At 38.9% G+C, this 20302-nt stretch overlaps 1 protein-coding gene across 1 annotated transcript in view; it reads right to left on the bottom strand.

The window, feature by feature from the left end:
• Positions 1 to 20302, bottom strand: part of SLC45A4 (solute carrier family 45 member 4) — a 56726-nt gene that overhangs the window by 14594 nt on the left and 21830 nt on the right. The window contains exon 2 of the mRNA XM_036769643.1: positions 2003 to 2191. Within this exon, the coding sequence (XP_036625538.1) occupies positions 2003 to 2191 (189 nt within the window). The remainder of the gene's footprint in view (positions 1 to 2002; positions 2192 to 20302) is intronic.

Genomic DNA, 20302 nt, shown 5'->3' with positions numbered 1-20302 from the left:
GGAGGTGGAAGCATTCCATGAATGGGGGGCAGACTGCCTGTGTGAAAGGAAGGAAGAATAGGCCCATCTGAATGGAACACAGAGCATGTGAAAGGTTGTTAATTTGAAATAAGTCTAGAAAAAAGGGTGGACCCAGATTATGTAAGTATTAAATACAAACAGCACCTGCATTTTACCTTAGAACCAAAAGGATATCCCTGGAACTTTCTGAGAGCAGAGATAGAACATAACCCATGTACTTTAGGAAGACCATGAGTGGAGCAGTGTGGAAGACAGGCTGAAAAGGGGAGAGACTGAAGGCAAAGAGATCAATTACAAGAGATGAGATCAGAGATCTCAGCGACATGAATAGAGATGAGACAGACATGAAAGCTCCGGTAGTGCGCCTTTCAGGAGAAGACTTGGAAACTGAATGGATATGGGAGATGAAATCAGAAGAGTCACAGATGACGGTGAGGTGGCAAACATGAGAAATTGGAAGGAGGATGATGCCCTGCGTATAAACAGAGAATTTAAGAGGAGGAGGTTTTTGGCAAAGATAATAAGTTCCATTTTCAACTGGTTGAGTTTGAGATGTCTGTGCAATGCTCGACTGCAGATACTCAGCAGCTAGTTGGTGATGCACGACTGGCGCTCAGGAGAGGGCTGGATCTGAGTCATCTGCTTAAAAGCTAAACAGATCACTAAGAACAATTACAGATGGAGAAGCATTTCTAGGACAGAGCCCTGGGACATAGACTGAGATGCTGAGAAGGAATGGGACAGTCAGGTGGGAGAAGGGGAAGATGGGATCACATGGTTCAGAGAAGGCACAAGAAAGAAGAACTGACTAAGCCAGAGAATAAGATAGAGCTATTCCCTCCTCATTTTGCTTCTGCTAAGAAAAACAGTATTTGGGCTAGAAAGGAGAGAATACAAAAATAGCTAACGGTGCCTGATGCTGCAGATAAGTAAGAAAATAAATTGATCCTTTTACAATCTGTACTATCTACCTCATAAGATTGTTTTTAGCTCCCAGTTACTACTACTGAACTCAATCTGCCAAATGAGGGCTATCTGTAACTGAATTTCTAATTAGGACACTAAGAAAATGTTTCCTGCCTGCTCCTAAATAAAGTTGACACATTAGTAAAGGAAAATTTAAAGCTCTGTATTTTAGGAGAATCTCACTGAGTATAAAGTGTTTCAGGATCATGATAGTAAAAGGTGTTGCCTCAAATGAGGCTTTTATTTTTAAATAGCTCTCTTTGATAAGGGTTCCCAAAGCAAGAATCATCTTCCCAGAAACTGTTACTTTAGATAAAAAACAAATATTAAGGCTGGGTTCTGGAATTTTTCAATATGAAACATAAGAAAAGGAGAAGGAAAAAAAAGATAATTTTGAAATAATGCTGGAAACAGGATGTGTTGTTAGATATGCGTTAAAAAGAAAATGGATCACAACAGGAAACATTTCCCTGTGAACAGGTTCCTACGGTTTTCCCACGTGAGGGCCTGGCCGAATGTATTGCAAACCATGCAAATATTATGCTAGTAACCATTGTATTAATAATAACTAAGAAGTGGCCGCTGCAAAGAATTCTGTAACACATTCAAAACAGTTACCTGCTTTCTGAAAGAAAATATGTCATTGAAAGTCTAAGGACTTTCACATATACTCTGCTTAGATTGAATCATTTTATGCTAAGAATAATACTACTTGCTCTAAATTCTACAGGGGCTTTGCAGTTTCCAAAGCCCTTTCTTCACATGTGAGGTTATACTAAAATATATTTTTTTTTTACAGATGATGAAAATGAAGGTTGATGATGACATGACTCAACCAAGGTCATATAGGGAAGTCAATTCTAGTACCTAGCTCAATTCTAGCTCAAGAAAAAGTTCAAGCCTTTGAAAGACACTGTCATGATGAATGAGAAAAGTACTAAAGCTCAGTAACTTTTTTTCATGAATGTTTCAAAACTGCATATTTTAACAAAGAGAAAATTCACTTAATATTTACCTAAGGCAGGACCATTGAGGAAAAGTGCAACTCCAAAGAGAACTCCGATGCAGAGAGCAAGAATGAAAGGCCGCCGGCGGCCCCAGCTAAGTGTACATCGGTCACTAGCAGAACCGATCAGTGGAGTGCAGATGAGACCCAGGATAGGGCTAAGGAACCAAGTGAGGCTATAGTACTGTTCCGGAAGACCTGTAAGGGAACAAACACATAAGAATATCTCAATAGACTGTGCTTCTTATTTTCACGCAGGAGGTTTTGCATTGCTAAGATGATTAATCCAAAAGCAAAAACCAAGCATCCACTGTGATGCAGTAGGCTAAACTCTGTAAAAAGTCATAGGATCTCAGAGGTCATTTAGTCTAATCCCTTCAGAATAAAATAAGTGGGAGTCATATGGTAGTTTTACAGTTCATATAAATCATCTCGCTTGATTCTCAAAACAACCTTGGTTTGCGGTACAGTATTATCATTTTATAAATGGCCAAAGGCAGCTCCTTGAGGAACAGAAATGCCCATGTAGAAACTACGAAACTATTGTCATGGATGTTATACTCCGTTACATTCTTGCTGAGGCCCAAGTTTATTCTACCTCTGATTATGTGGATTAGAAGATCCTGACCATACCAGTTTATGTTTCCTATAACTTGCCCAAAGTCACTGAGGTAGAGGACTTACATTTAGAAATTCCAACTCTCCAAAGTCAGTGCTTTTCACACAATACCGAACTCCCTTTCAAGTCACCCCACTTACCCTTTACTGAATAAATGGAAAAAGCTTAATTAAATTAAGTGTTTAGTATATGCAAAGCACTGTGCTAAATGCTAGGAATACAAATAAAAAAGATAGTACCTACTCCCAAGGAATTCACATTCTAATAGAAGAGATAACACAGATTTTACCAAAGAACTCACTGTTTCCCTGGGTAATCTATTTTTATCTTAGGAAAGATCTAATTGTTAGGAATTGCTTACTTATTCTTCCTTTTACTGAACCAAAAAAGAATGTCTCTTGCAATCAATTCTATACACTGCTGTCTTTGACCTGTTCTACATGTAGTAGGTACTTCATAGATGCTCATTATAACTATGAAGAAATCACACACACCTACAAAGTATCTTTTGAATGCAAATGAAAAAGCTGATGTACTGATGCGGGATTTTATCTAGTTAATTAAATTTTAAATGGTCTAGTTAGTTAAGTTTTAAATGAAATGGTCTCTCTGTGAGGTTTGTCAGTTCCAATAACCTACTGGCCTTAAGCAGAGCCAGGTGGACAATGTGTAGAGGAGATAGATGCATTTAAACAAGGATAAGTCTCCTCTGCACTTTGTCCCCAGCACCTCATACTCATTTTACAAAACAAGTAATCCCCTCTTGGATTCTAGGAGTTTACCTACAACAAACCTTAGTTCCTCTGACCAAGCCTTTGACACGCTGTTTCAGAATATGCAGTCTGGTTTTGCCTCCCAGGCTATAGTGGTACTTTATTCCAGTTATTCTTCCACATTTGTGGATTCTGAACTCCAAGTCCAACAGTACTTATTTCTCACACTGAAATACAATATCTAAAATCATCCTTCAACCAAAGCATTAGAAACTTAAAAGGATGAAAAGACTATAGTTAACATTCCATCAAAAGTAACATAAAAACACAAGTAGGGATTACTTTGGACTGTGCTGGCTTTAAATGTGTCACCAGTTTGGAACATTTACTTTGGAACCTACAGCATTTACACCATGATCAGAGCATTCACACTACCCTGGGTATAGGTCATGGAATTTTGCCAGCTACTCTATAGGCCAGGAGTCAAGCTAGAATACAAGTGATCTAAGTTAGCTCCTGCTTGCAACTGAAGAATTCTTCCTCATGACTGGCACGTAGTAGGTGCTTCATAAATGCCGGTTGATGAATACTGCAGTTAAAAGCTAGATTAAATGTAACAGTAGTCAGGATTCCTGGAATGTAAGAGGGGAATGGAAGTGGCAAGACTCAGTAGTGAAGTTGAGACTCAGGATGGAGGCTTGTCATTTGTTCAAAAATACTCCACGACCACAATCTTATAATGAGCCCTTAAATAATACCAAGGTAAAAACAAGGGATTAGGTCACTTCCACATATTCCACTTAGAGGCGGCAAGTAGTTCTTCTCTATCTCTCATTTCCCTAAAGGTGCTTTGGATGCTGACAGTAACGTGACCTGACCTGCACTGAGATGCCTCAACATGAAGGGGAATACATATCATTAAGCATCCAATCCCCTGAATGCTTTAAGATGGCCTAGGCAGTTCAGTCTCTTCTCAGACGAATAAATTAGATATTGCTATGAATTCTTCATAGGCTGTATGCTTGTAAGAGCTCTGGTAATTTCTTCCAATATGGAAGAGTTTTTATTATGGACAGTGATAGTGTATACAGGATGACAGAGCACATCTGGTCAATGGTATACATGAAAAAACATCTGGGAGGTTTAGTGAATGACAAGGTAGGTGGTACAGTGGGTAAAGCACTGAGCATGGAGTCAGGAAGACTTGAGTTCAAGTCTCACCTCAGATACTTCCTGTGTCACCCTGGGCAAGTCATTTCACCTGTTTGCCTCAGTTTCCTGATCTATAAAATGGGGATAAAATAGTGCCTACCCCCTAAGGTCATTGTTGAGGACAAGATAATAACTGTAAAGCACTTAGCACAGTGCCTGGCACATAGTAAGCACCACTGTTTATTATTATTATTAAAACAAGGCAGGTAATGTAACCTCAAGCCAGCTAAGAGTCAGTGTCATTAACACAAGATATGATAGTCCCACTACATGCTGTCCTGGTCAGACATCTGGAATACTGGGTTCATTTCTCAGACCTGTTTTGAGAGGAAAATGTAGAAAATGTCCAAAAGAAGGTAACTGAGATGGTGAGAGGACTGGAGAAATTTTCAATTTAATTCAGTATTACTTTAATAAATGTTTATTAAGCACCTACTGTGTGATAGGCACTGGAAATAAAAAGGGTTCCATCCACAGTGCCACCTAGATTCCATGATAGCTCTTTTTAAAGATCTGAAGGTTGTCACATAAAAAAGGGATTTACACATTCCGTTCAGTCCTAAGAAGCAAAAGTAGGAACGGTGAATAAATAGAAGTGGCAGAGGGAACAAAATCCTAACAATACAAGCTATGTAAAATTGCAATGGGTGACCTTGGGAAGCAGAGTCTCTAATCTTCAAGTGACAGCTAAACGACTCTTTGTAGACGATGCTGTCGAAGCAGGACTTACGGTGTCTCAGGCCCCTTCCAGCTCTGAGAACATCTGTGAGGGAGCAATAATATCCCCCACACATCACACAGAACCCAGAAATACAAGAGAAGAAACTGCTGTGTACTCTGTCCTTTCATTTGGCTAACTTCCTACAAAGCCCCAAGAGCAGAGAAGATTTTTGTTCAAACAGCAAGAAAAAAATTACTCTTGTAGATGATGAGGAAATCATTTACAAAGGAAAAAAGAGAAATGCCTTTTGAAATGATAGTTAATGTGTTAAAGTATTTACAATCAACACAAGTTTATCCTTTCTGATTTCATCTTACAATTTACGATGCTAGGTTTCAACACAAGTTGACTCTAATTCTTGGCCAGAATGTCACATTCAATAGTTGTGGGAAAGTTTCACGTCATTGCTATTTAAAGCATCATTAGCTCAGAGTACACAGACTTGTGTCTTGAAATATGAGAAGACAAAATGTTTCTGAGTGGTATGATGCATAGACTGGACTCTAGTTCTTCATTATAAGAAAAAGTGACTTTGAGAAGAAAAAGTAATCTCAAAATTGTTATTTTTTAATCAAATAGAAGTGTATATATGAGTATTTGGGGGCAAGCTAGGTGGTAGAAGAGTGGGCTTAGACTCAAAAAGATTCATCTTCCTAAAAAAAAAAAAGATTCTTCCTTCTAAGTTCAAATGCGGCCTCATATACTTACTAGTTTGCCTCTTACACTACCAGCATGGCTTTCCCTTGGCAAGTCACTTAATCTCCCTCGGCCCAAGTTCCCTTATCCATAAAATCAGGAAAGGTGGACTGCACAGCACCCAGGTCTTCCCTATGATCCGTTTCATCTTTAGACTGCCTCCCACCCACATTTTCCAATTCATTAAGTTCTCTTTGTTAGAGGGTTCCTGAAACCTTAACAAACCTTTCAACTGGATAAAACGACCTGTCTTTTCTGAAGAATTCACTTTCTTCACATACTTAGTATTTAGACTTCTCTCTCTATAACATACCACCCTGATACCTGCACTTGCCTTTGATAATATAAATATGCTTAAAACTGTAGAGCTATAAAACATCTTAGGGAGGGGTGAAAGGCCAGAGATTCAGAGGGAAGGAGACTTCAAGATTGTATAATGCAATGCTTTCATTTTACATGAGGAAATTGAAAATCAGAGGCTGCATGGAAATTTTGAACATCCTGTGGTCTAAGGACAGGTCCATTTCAAACATTCAACTTTCTAACAAATGGCCTCAGTAATCACCTCTTTGTGAATTCTATATTTGTTCAATACTTGTACAATTCTAGGTACACATATTTTCTTTATATATAATTATGTCGGTATTACTAAACAAAAATTCTAAGAATGCAAAAATGTTGATTTGACTGCTTGGTTCAGTACAGTCCAACATCTAGTGGTTCAGGGCAAATGCTTTCAGTGATGACTAATATGGTAGTTTATGTATTAATAAAGCAGTGTGGAATTTTCGCTTAGATTTGTCATTAGCCAAACTAGTATTTTGGGTTGATGGCTTGTATTGCACCATTCCCACACACCTACCTAAAGCTTAGGTAGGATGCTTGACATAAGTTAGGACTCAATCCAAAAACAATTAACAAATGTCTCAATCTACCCTCTGGATACACATAGACACGGCAATATGGTGTAGTGGTGTAATTCCAAGGATAATGTATTAAGAATCAAGAGATTTAGGTGCTAGTCTCAGCTTTACCAATAACTAATAAGCTACATGACCTAAAACAAGGTCACTTCCTTTCCCTGGACCTTAAGTATCTGTTACAAATGAGGGTGTTGGACTAAATTCTGCATAAGGCACACTTCATTCAGAGTCAGAAGATTAATTTTAATCTAACCTGGCTACTTACTATTCATATGACCTTAGACAAAAAAAAACATCTCTGGGCCTTGGTTTCCTTGCCTGTCTTTCTTTTTAAAGAGTGTTAAGGTTAGATGGGTTCAAAAAGTCCCTTCTAGCTCTAAAAATTCTATGATTCTAGACCATTAACTGTTTCAAAGTATGATAAATCATATCATTCATTCAGTTGCAATCAGCTTTTTCATTTGAGACAAACCGTTTCAGCACAACAAAAGCTCCTCCACTCTTCTCTCATTATTTAATGTTGTTACCATCAGCTAAGAAGGGAAAACAATTTAATTAAATATTTTATTTATTAAACACCTACTCACTGTATAAGTAAGGCACTTTGCCAGATCATATCCTAGCTGAAAGGGGTTACCTGGTCCCAATTCCTCAGTATACAAAAACAAGATCTAGTTCTGGAAAGAATTAGTCATTTGGCCAAGGTCAAACAGGTAGCAAAGTGGGAGAGCTAGGACTTTCAACTGCAAATCCAGTGACTTCTCTTGCTGCATGATGCTCATGTTGTGCAGGGAACAAGAGGGTAAGGTGGGCCTACACACTGGAGGAGTTGGGGAAAATGGCTTAGCTAGCCAAAAAGTGAGCATGCCATTATCACACAGTTCTGCAGTGTCTCAGGAGTTTAAGTGCTTTTTTACCTGTAAAAAGGAAAACAGGAAGGAAAGAAACATTTATTAAGGACCTACTATATGCCAGGAAACTGAAGAGAGATTCAGTGACTCGGCTCAGGGTCACCCACGTATGAAATGTTTTTACAAATGTCTTCCTAACTCCAGGCCTAATGCTAAAGCATTAGAATGCGATGGATAATCCAAGTATTACTGCCTCCATTTTACAATCAAGAAAACTGAAGTTTGTTCACAGAAATAAGTGACTTTTCCAGGGTTCCAAAAAGTAAGTATTGATTTAAAATTCAAATCCAGCTTTTTCATGGATTCTATTTAACAGTGTGGGATGAATGTGAGCTTAAAGTTAGGCTTCAAAACCACCTGATACTAGCTGACCATAAGCAAGTCTCCTACTTCCCCGAACCTAATTGTCTGTTTTATAAAACGGGTAAAGTACTACCTGCATTGCCTAGTCCCTCACAGGGTCATTTTTAAAGGATGAGAAATTATATAAAGTATTTTGTAATCCTTAAGAGCCAGCTATAAGAATATCTATTATCAGTACTTATTAGAGTTCATAAGCAGTTACAACTTAAGTCTTTAAATGGAACAGTATAGAACTCAGCTAAGTACAAGCCCTACTCTTTAATAGTCCAAGTAGCCCTACCTTTTAGCTTTGGGGAACCACAGAATCACCAGCAAACTGCCGTTAAAATGGTGGGCTAGCCTTTGTTTCAAGAACAATACTTGAATTGTCCTCTGTCTCAAGTCTGTGGTTCTTGGTTTGCTATACTGTGTGCCATTCCCAAGGCAGCCCTCAGAGACATGCATGATAACTAAGCAAAAGAAATATTAACATTTAGGGTATGAAAAAAAAACCTTTGGGGTCAATTGACCCAAATGCTGTTATAGAGGGGGAAATGTAGAATTCTTCCTCCAAAAAAGTTAAAAAAAAACCATCACAACATTTTTTGGGGGGTGGGGTGGAGGGGAAGAAGTACAAAAAGTACAGGTTCTACAGTCAAAAGACCAGGTTCAAATCCTGTCAGTGCTGCTTAATACTTCCATATCTTTGGCATGGTAGTTATGCTGGGTCTCAGTTTTTTCATCTGTAAAATGAGAGAATGAGACTACATGGCCTCTAAAGTCTCTTCTAATTCTAAATCTACAATTCTATAAATGATAGACAGAGGGAAAAGAATGCTGGTAAATAATGATTATTCATAAAAAGTCTGAACAATCTGTAAAATCAGATGTCAAACATGATATGAAATATACCTGACACTGAGCTAGCCCTAGGGGCTGTTTGCATTTTACAGACAAACATTTTTGCTTTTCCTTTGGATTCCCAGCACTCACTCAGTACAATGCCTTGTATACAGTAAGCACTCACTGAATGTTTACTGATATAGACACAAATAAAAAGTAGATTCTAAAGGGATGATGAAAAAGGAGAGAAATGTGTGTCTATATTACATTACATCAGCTGTTAAAAAAAAAAAGATTCATAAACAGCATCTAGGTGACTGTAGTACAAACTCTGGCAGATTTTACCAAGATGGAAACACTTTCGTGAGTGCAGCCATGTGTCTGTGTCACCTAAAGATCTGTGTGCAGAGAAGCTTGTGAAATGGCCACCAGGAGAGGACCACGGAAAGTCAAGAAGTAAAAGTAAGGCATGGAGGAAATGCAATCTGTCAGTGGTAGAGAAAATGATTACTTCAAAGAAATAACAGATCTTCCGAAGAAGTGAAGATAAACTTAGATCAAAACGGCATTACTTATGTTGTTAGTGAAAGGCTCTGCTACCATCTAGCTGGGTAGCGTGGGTATTTTTAAAAATACTATACTGTAACTAGTTCACATTTTGTTTATGGCTTAAAAGATTACAAAGGACTTTCATTCCAACGGGTAGTACATGAACCATTCCTTTACAGAAGAAGAAACTGAGGCTCTGAGGTTAAAGTCTTGCTCAAAGTCATATGGTCAGGTGGTAGGGGTGGGATTTGAACTCAGGTTTTGGGACTCCAAGTCCACTGCTCTTTTCCAGGATATGTCTATAACACTTACTGACTACGAAGATCAGCTCAAGAAACGCTTTATTCTTTAAACATTTATTCATTCAATAACTATATTGTATCTATCATCAGTATTTAAAAATCATGTTTCACTGGTACTTTCTTTTCTTCTCTTTTTTCATCAGTACTACTAGTTACCCAATCCAGGGCTGGGGAACCTGCAGCCTCAAGGTCACATGTGGCTTTCGAGGTCCTTGGGTGTGGCCTTTTGGCTGAGTCCTTATGAAGGGAATTTTTTCTGTGAAGTTTGGATTCAGTCAAAGGGCCACACTTGAAGACCCAGAGGGCTGCATGTGGCCTCGAGGCTGCAGGTTCTCCCCCCACCCCCACCCCAAACCACCATCACAACTCTCCTTTCTCCCCCAAATCAAAGTCCTCCTTTGTAACAAATAAGCAGTGAATGAAAACAAATGCACAAATTGGCCTTATCCCAGTATGTGCATCTTACTCTTCACCTCACTTCCTTGTAAAGAGGTAGAGGCTAACTTCATGAGTCTTCTGGAATTGGGATTAGGTCATTGCTTTTGCCTCTTTTTCTGCTATTTTACCACTGCCACTACCAAAATGGGAAGATAGCCAGATAGGACCAAGTGGTATTTTGTATTTTTCTTTTGTTTTAGGGCCTGGAACAGTCAAAGAACTCATGAAATTCCATCTTCTACTCTCATGCCTTTGCTGTCCCTCATCCTTAGAATGTTCTTTCTCGTCACCTCTGCCTCACGGACTCTTCCTGTCAAGATTCTCCTCACCTAACATTTTGTCGTGGCCTTTCTCAATCCTTTCATAACACAGCAGAATCAGGTTGTTGGGTTCTAAAAATATCACCCTGCCAAGGGAGAGAGAAGAGTACTGGCTCTGGGGTTAGAGGGTGTGAGACCAAGGTCTGCTCCTTACACAAGTCAATGAAAACCTCCCTGGACGCATTTCTTCATATATAAAATAAACAAGTTAGACTTCTGAAGTGCCTTCTCTAGATCTATGCTGTAGTCAACCTCATCACTTTCTGGAAGAGGAAATGATGTTCAGAAAAATGGTAAGAAGGTTACAAAGGTAGCAAAGAGCAGAGCCAAGATTTGAACTCAAGTCTAAGGCCAGCTTGTGGCCTGGGTTTAAGGTTCTTAGGTTCAAGTCTAGGGTCTACCAGCAATGATGTGACCAAGGGCAAATCGTTTAATCTCTCTGCGCCTATTTCTTGACTTATAGAATGAATGGGTGGGACTAGGTAAAGCAAGGAGGCAGATAGATAGTGCAATTAATAAAAGGGCTGGGCATGGGGTCAGGAAGACCTGACCCCTAGGCAAGTAACTAATTTCCTCATCTATAAAATGAGGTTGGACTTGATAACCTCTAAGGTCCTTGCTAGATTAAAAATCTATGCTCTCACGATCCTCTGATGCCAAATACAATAGGTGCTCTTTCCATTAGAACACTCTGATTTGAGAAAAAGTATGAAGAATGGATAGGATTTACGGCAGACATTGGAAGAAGGGAAGTATGGAGAATATTCATGAGTCAGGGAAAGATGTAATGAAAGCATATATATAGATCTATATTGGCATACATTATTTTAACATATCAGATGTGCACTTACAAAATGAACATTACAAACAGCATTATTTACATTCTGACCTGTTAATCATGTGATTTAATTAGAAATGCTGCCCCAAACAAAATGAAAAGTGGAGTAGGATACTAAGAAGACTACTTAAAAAAAAAAAACACATTTCAGATTGCTCAAGTATGAATCAGCATTCTTGTAGCCAAAAATAATATTCTGAATTTATTCTCCATACTCACTTTTGCCTAAGTACATGTTTTAAAAGTATTTTATCAAAGTCTACTGATTCCACCTTCCCCCCTTCTCCCTCTGATAATGCCACTGCTCTGGTGTAGGCTCAATTCACCTAGTCTCATCTTAAGTGAGCTGCCAAAGTCACTTTTCTAAAGCAGAGGTCTGACCACGAAACCCCCGGAGTCAATAAATTAGTGGCTCCCTATCACCCCTAGGATCAGATATGAAATCTTCTGTTGGACATTTAAAGCCTGTGATAATCTGGCCTTCCCAGTCTTGTTATACTTTACACCCCTTTCCCTACTCCCATTCCCTATACTCTTAGATCTAGTAACATGGGCCTCCTTGCTCTTCTTCTATCAGGTCGTTCCATCTCCTGATTCTGGGAATTTTCACTGGCTATCCTCTCTGCCCCCTTAACATGGAATGCTCTCTCTCTTCATCTGTGTCTCCTGAGTTTCCATGGCTTCCAAAATGTTCCAGTTAAATTTCCATCTTGTATAGAAAGCGTATCTCTTAAATCTAGTTCCTTTTGCAGATTTCCAATTCATCCAATATATGTGTCTTGATTGTGCGTATTGATTTGTATGTCATCCAGAAGATTACACAAATGAGACTGTGAGGCCAGGGGGTTATCTTTTTGTCATTCTTTGTATGCCTCGTACTTAGCACAGTCCCTGGTAATTAGGAGGTTTGTTTTTGAGCTCTGTCCAACTCTTCATGACCTCATTTTGGGTTTCCTCGGCAGAAATACTTATGTGGTTTGCCATTTCCTTCTCCAGCTCAATTGACAGATGAGGAAACTGAGGCAAACAGGGTTAAGTGACTTGCCCAGGGTCACACGGCTAGTAAGTGTTGGAGGCCAGATTTAAACTCTTCGTGACTACAGGGGCAGGAACTTTATCCAATGCACCACCTAGCTGCCCACCTAGGTACTTAATATTTATTGACTGAAAAAGTCTCTAAATTTATCACTCTCTACAAAGCATCAGTAATGGCTGCACTAAGACAATGACTTTACCTTGTATTATAAATTTCTCTCATTATACAGAAGCTTGTATGATATTAATAAAATTATTGGCTAACTGTTCTTGTCAAAAAAAAATAAAATGAGGGAGTTACACCAAATAATTTCCCGTTCTTTCAAATCCTCTGATCCTAATAAAATTTACTACATGAGTAATTGAGAGTACAAAGTGTTATTGGTTCAGATGACAGAAAGATCATGTCTAACTGAAAGGATCAAGCAGGGTTCATGGAAGTGGTAGGATTTCAACATTTCTGATATGTTAACAAAAAGATGTGGAAGAGGAGGTTGTGAGAAAGTATCCCAGAATTAGGTTAACAGTATGAGCCCATGTGTGTGTGTGTGTGTGAGGGATCAGTGATAGCAAAGCTGACTAGGGTATACTGTACACAAAGGACAAGAGAGAAGGGTAAGGGAGTTAGCTGGGTTATAGATTGTAGACAACCTTGAATTAAGAGTCAATCCAATGGGAAGTCAAGTGAAAGTTTTTGAGTCATGATCCTAGCTATAAATTAAGGTGATTAATTTGGCATCTTGTGTGTTAACTTACTGGCTCCCTTCTATTGGCACAAAAATTCACTACTCAACAAAAACTGCTGGGAAAACTGAAAAGCAGTCTGGCAGAAACTAGGCATAGAGCAACATTCCACAACTTATTCCAAGATACACTCAAAATGAACACATGATTTAGACAGAGGTATGACATCATAAGCAAATTAGTGGATCACAGAAGAAATTACTTCTTAGATCTATGGCTAGAAGACTACTGGATTTAGAGGATATCATTAAAATCGGTTTAGAGATGATTTAATTCAACCTCACATTTTACAGAGGGGAAAACTGTGACTGAGAAAAAGGAAATAATTTTATTTAGGCTCATGCTACTAATAAGCGGCAGAACTTGCACCTGAACCCAGATCCCAATGCAATGAACTGTCTTTATATTACACCACATGCCTCTCATACCATAATTGTTGTTGGCCCCACTGCCCCAAGAGGCTAGAGCAAGCTACAATTTCTCTGAGTCATTCAGTTTCTTTACCCAGGTTCATTAAGTAGAGTTAGTAACCATGCTATTACCTAGCCCATCTCACAGGCTTGTGGTGAATCAAGAGCTTTTAAAATATAAAGCAGCATATAACATGTGGCTATACTTATTTCAATATTTTAAGGATTTGTGATTTTATAAGAGTACTACCTTTACTACATACTGTGATTTCTTTATGCCTTAATTTTAAAGGGATTATGATGAGTGTCTAAGACTGAAAAAATCCAAACCCTAGTGGCCAACTCCAGTAAGTCTAAATCCTGAATTAATTAGGCTTGTCTTCAAAGTTACGCATACTTAAAGTCTGTTATGCTTGGTGATCTGTTTGTTCTCTTATGGCAAAGTCTTTAAAGATCCAAGCAGTGTCACCTTGGCATTAATGATATTATCAGAAAAGCACAACAGTGGAAGAAGACATCTCTTACTCATTAAGTCACCCACCCTTTGTAATTTTTAAAGCTTGGCATCATTCAGCACCAAAAAACAGCCAACTATATGCTTCTTTTCTCTTCAACTCAATCCTTTCAGCAGCTTAGCTTGTAAAGGACTCAATGTGGAGATAATGAATTTAAGATTTAAAGCTGAGTTTAGAAAGTATTACATAAAATGTCACAAGATGAGAGTTCCCTGCTAGCTTCAGCAGGATTCTCAGTATCTTTCGGACAATTCAACTTTAACTGTAGAGTTAGCATTTCTGCAGAAGCATTCAAAGTATTCTAAAAAGGCCTATACTTGCAGAAACATATATAATGCCATAAATGATGTTATAATGTTATATATAGTGACATAATGGAAGGAACAATGAATTTGGAATGAGAAGATATGGGACAGTATCCTCATGTTTGCCACTTACTAGCTTTATGACGTTGGGCAAATGACTTAATTGAGCCATAAAATGGACCACAGTATATTAAATGACCTAGAGCTGGAAAAGAGGTAGGTCAAAGGAAATCTAGTCCCAACATCCCCACCATTTTTCAGATGGGGAAACCAAGGCACAGGTGATTAAGTGACAAATGTCAGCGAGTGCCAGAGATAGGATATGAACCCAGGTAATGATTCTCCATCTAGTGTTCTTTCCACCATACTAAACTTACTTGTCATGTCACAATGCTGGGACGGGATCTAAAGAGACTATTTCAACTCATTTCATAGAACAACGATGAAGAAATACGAAAGGAATCTGCTAGGTAGTGGCACAGCTGTGGAAGCAAACCTGGATCCCTTAAGTCTTAGTCTTGTACTCTATTCACCATGTCACACAGTTCTTAATACTTTTAGATACTCTGATATGCCTATTCTCTACTTTAAAAAAGATGCTGCTCATTCTACTTCAGTTACAAATAGAGTTGGTTGTTGTCCTTCTTTCTCCAAGAGGACCAAAGTGACAGCACTACGCTTGAGTCAAGATTCAATGTGTCCAACTGTGGCTGTGGCTGATTAGGCCAATACAAGCTTGGAATGCTCTTACCGCCACAGGTCAGCCACAAATAGTCTGTGTGAACATTTGGGGTGGATATTGCAAACTTGCATATCCTGCATTTCCTTCGAGCTGTTTAAATTCTGCTTTGCTCATAGAGCACAGCACCTTCTCTGATGTGGGCACACCATGGGGAGCAGTCCTGTGCTAGTGTCTCCCATGTCACACAGGCAATTCCAAAGTTCTTGAGAGAGACCTTGACAGTGTCCTTGTACGGCTTCTTCTGACTACCATGTGAAAACTTGCCACGTGTGAGTTCTCCATCAAATAGTCTTTTTGGCAAGCATATGTTTTGCATTTGAACAACATGGCCAGCCCATTGGAGCTGCGCTCTCTGAAGCAGAGTTTGAATGCTTGGCAGTTTAGTTCAAGTAAGGACCTCAGTGTCTGGTACCTTATCCTGCAGGTGATCTTCAGAATCTTCTGAAGACAATTCAAATGGAAGCAATTCAGTTTCCTCGCATGGCTCTGGTAGACTATCCAGGTTTCACAGGCATACAACAATGAGGTCAGCACCATAGCTCTGTAGACCTTCGGTTTGATAGTCAATCTAATACTTCTTCTCTCCCATACCTTCCTTTGGAGCCTCCCAAACACTGAGCTGGCTCTGGCAATGCATCAATCTCATTATCAATGTGTACATCCCTGGAAAGCACACTCCCAAGGTAAGTGAATTTATCCACAGCATTCAAAGCTTCTTCTTTTGCTGTAACTGATGGTTCCACTTATGGATGGTGTGGTGGTGGCTGATGGAGCACCTGTGTTTTCTTGGCGTTTAACTGTTAGGCCAAAATTAGCACAAGCAGCAGAGAACTGATTCTTACCTCAGTGCACCTCAGCTTCAGAGGTTGCACTGAGTGCACAATCATCTGCAAACAGAGAATCATGCACCAACACTCCCTCCACTTTGGTTTTCGCTTGAAGCCTTTAAGTTGAAGAATTTACCATCAGTGCAGTAGCTGACCTTGCTGCCGTGTTCAACCTCATTGAAAGCATTTGACAACATGGCATAAAATACCAGAGTACAGGGTTGAGGAGTACTAAATAACTACTTCCCTTTTAAAAGTCTGATTGGCTGGTCAGTTGTTGTCCTTTCTCAAGTATGTCCCACAGTGGCAGATCCGACCAATCAGAGGTCGGGAAAGCTCTATCCCAAGTCATGCACAAATAGTCCATATGAATATTTGGAGTGGAGATGTCTCTAAATTTGGACATCTATTCTGTTTACAACACCCGGTGAGGAAGGGTAGAGTGTATCAGGTACATTTTACAAAGAAGGAAGTGAAGCTCATATAAACTGAGCAGTTACGTATAGACAGAATAGGCACACAAACTCATGTCCATTGAATTCATACTCAGTGTTTTTATCCAACAAAAACAAGACATCAAGAAGACTTAGAACCAGGGAGGAAATGATTGTTGCCTTCAATACTGAAAGGGCTATCATTTGGAAGAAGGATCAGATTTATTCTGTCTGGTCCCAAAAAGCAATGTAGAAAGGTAGATTTTCTGAGGGACAAACTTCCTAATAATCAAGTTATCCTAAAGTTAAAAGGGTTGCCTAGGCAACTCCTTCTGTTCTTTACGAGCAATTTAAAGGATTTGAGGTTTTCTCATATGCCTTTTCATCTTATTGTAAACTTTTTTTAGAACCTAACTCTATACCCTGCTCCCAAGACGTGACTCCATTCATAAGGGAAAATATATTAACCATTAGATCTGCCAAAGAACAGAATGCTATGAGTTAGGTGACAGTGACTTCCCATTCACTAGAGGTTTTCAAATAAGAAATTGATGAAGACTTATTAGGGATATTATAGGAGAAGGGAGGGATACAGGTTTTAAATAATGTTTGCGTTAGATTAGGTCCCTTCCAACTTGAGACTGTGTGGACTATTTAGCCAAGACAAGGAACAAAACCTTATATGATACTTAAGAATGCTTTCACACATCTCATTTTATCTTCACAAAAACCTTGTAAGGGAAACACGGAAGGTCTCATTCAACATTTTGCAGACAAGGACAGTGAGGCACAGAAAAAGATTAAATGACTTGCTTTAAGACTAGGAATAGAGGCCAGGCCTTTTGACTCCCAACACCTTTGCTCTTTCTACCGCACTGTGGCACCACTTTTCCCCTAGAAGGAAAGGAAACCATGGAAAAGCACATGGTACACACTGCCACCTCCCAGTCAATTCAGCAAGACAGGCTGCGAGTAACTAACATCCGGCCTCCAACACAATCCACTAGAAAACAACCTTTCTTTTACTAGCAGGTCGCTGCCACTGGGACTCTTGGGGCATGGCATTTCCCAGAAAAGTTATAAACAAACAGGACACTGGCTTATAGTAAATAATTTTTGTTTTTTTTCCAGGCAAAAGTTGAACAACAATAGTGGGACCAGCCGGACTTGCAGTTCACAGGAAATACTGACTGTGTCACCACTAGTCAGAGGGCTGTATGAGGTCACAAACTACTGGAGAGAAAAGCTTAAGTCATGTGCCATAGTTTCTATTCACAACATCTTTTTTGATAACCTTGTACTTTTTGGGGGGTGGGAAAGTGCGGGAAAGTTGCCTACCGATATTTAACAAAAGATCTGAAATAGGAATAGGAACTTACATTTTTTATTCTTTCAACTGACAAAGCCTTCCATATCAAGATATGTTTGTATACTCAGACAAAAATCAAGTTCACAATAAAATTAAATACATGATAAACTGTGTTTGGGGTGGAGAGGGAGAAATATTTAAGTAATTTCTGATGAAAAATAATACAAATTGGATGAGGACAGTTTTTATTAATTCTTCATGAGACTTATTTTTAAGAAGGTATACTAAATATATTTTAAAAAAGCAATATGAACATCCTTCAAGTACTTTATTTAACTTCAGAAAGTATTTTGATGATTGGTGTCCAAGACCATTAGAAAGACTGTTGTGCTGAGTCTTAAGCTGACACTTTTCATAAATCCTAGAATCTTAAAGGTGAAAGGGGCCTCAAAGATGTCCTAATCCAACTACCCCACATATGCATGAAACTCCCCTACAAAGTTTCTGACAAGTCATATACTTTCTGCTACACTTCCAGTGCTGGAGAAATCACTCTACCTTCAGAGATAGGCCATCCCATTGTTAAAAGAGCCTGTAACGGGTGCATCATAAAATGTTTAAGGTGAAATACCTTCTGATATTGAGCCTGCCCCGTTCTAATCTCTCTTTGCCTAGGTTTCCTCATTCATTAAAAACAAACAAATAAACACAAAAAAATGCTCTTCTCTCTAAAGAGACTCGGTACCTGGTGCAAGGCGAGGTAATAGTGTAAGCTAAGAAGATTAATATATAAGAAAGATGAAGAAGGAGTCTACTCAGTAGGGTTTCTGCTGAATGATTTTTAGATCTAAAGCAACACTTTTTAAAAATATCAACAACCTCAAACCCCAAGTCGTCATTTTTCCCTCTCAACTCACCCCCTTTCTCCTTAACTTCCCTATTTCTATCGATGGCATCATAATTCTTTCATTCACCCAGGTTTGCCAACTAGAATCTCACTCTTTCTCACTCTTTACATTCAATTCAGTTGCCAAGTATTGTCCATTCTTCCTACATCATCCAATCCCTTTTCTCTCTATTTACATCGTCCATAACAACTCTAGTTCAGTCTTATGTCATATTACTTCTCCGCTCAACTATTTCAATAGCTTTACAATTTACTGTTTCTACCTTTCCCCTCTCCAGCTCATCTTCCACACAGGTGCCAAACCAATGTCCCTAAAAGTTGGACCGTGTCACTGCTCTGTTCAAGACATTACACAGTGTCTTGCCTTTATACTTGGGAGGGACCTTCTTAACCTTTTGGTCTCATGGACCCCTTCTGGTAGTCTGATGAAGCCTATGAACTCCATCTGAGAATATATCTTTGAGGTGAGTGAAAATAAAGATACAATTTTTTATTCTTCCAAATTCACAGACCCCTTTGAGAACTGCAAACCTCACAGTCAAGAACCCTAGCCTTAGAATAAAACACAAACACTTCCGCTTTGCACTTCACAATCCGGCTGTAACCTATCTTTTTAATGCACATGATTCCACTTTACCCATTCTATGCACTATTCAGAACTGGTCTATTTTCCCTTCTCCATACCCAACATTGCATTATCTGGTCACCTGTACCTGAAATGCTTTCCCATCTCACTTTTGCATCTTGAAACCCTTAGCACCCTTCAAGATTCAGCTTAGTGCTACCAGGCAGCAGCTAGGTGATGCAGTAGATAGAACACTGGGCTTGGAGTTGAGTTCAAATCCTACCTAAGACACTTCTTAGCTGTGTGACCCTCGGAGTCACTTCACCTGTCTGTCTCAATTTTTTCAACTGAGTAAAATGGGGATAATAATAGCACCTACTTTCCAGGGTTGTTGTGAGGATCTAATGAGATATTTGTAAAGTACTTTAGCACAGTGTCTGAAAGATAGCAGGCACTTAATAAAGGTTAATTCCCTCCTCCTGTCTTCTTTGAGATAACTTCCCTTATTTGCCCAGTGGTTACTGCTACCCTGTCTCACAATTACTGTATATTTAATATGCATGCTCTGCATGTACTTATCTAGCCAGTAAAATATAAGTTCCTTGAGAATAAGGACTCTCTCTTCCATTTGTATCTGTAGGGCCTATCAAGTTTACTTGGGATCTTAAAAAAAATTAATAAATTATTGTTGCTTGATTGACCATATACCATGGGATTCAAGCATGTTACCTCCTTTTAAAAAGTAGGGTCAAAGATGCATAGCAGAAAAAGACTTTAGAGTCACCTATTTGAACTTTTTCTATGTGAGAAAACTGAGGCTGAGATTAAGTGACTTGCCCAAGGTCACATGGGGAGGAAATAAAAAGAGATAAACAAGGACATTCTATTATACTAAAAGGAACCATAAACAACAAATAAAAAACAAAAATAAACTTATACCCTCCAAATACCTTAGCATCCAAATTCATAAAGGAAACATTATCTGAGCTTCAAGAAGACAACACCGAGAGTGACAGGAGACTTCAATATCCTTCTATCCCTTTCAGATAAGTCTAACCAAAAGATAAACAAAAGAGAATATATGGAGCT

Source organism: Trichosurus vulpecula, chromosome 1, assembly GCF_011100635.1.
Source record: "Trichosurus vulpecula isolate mTriVul1 chromosome 1, mTriVul1.pri, whole genome shotgun sequence".
NCBI classification, from domain to species: domain Eukaryota; kingdom Metazoa; phylum Chordata; class Mammalia; order Diprotodontia; family Phalangeridae; genus Trichosurus; species Trichosurus vulpecula.
This window is presented reverse-complemented; position numbering and strand designations above follow the sequence as displayed.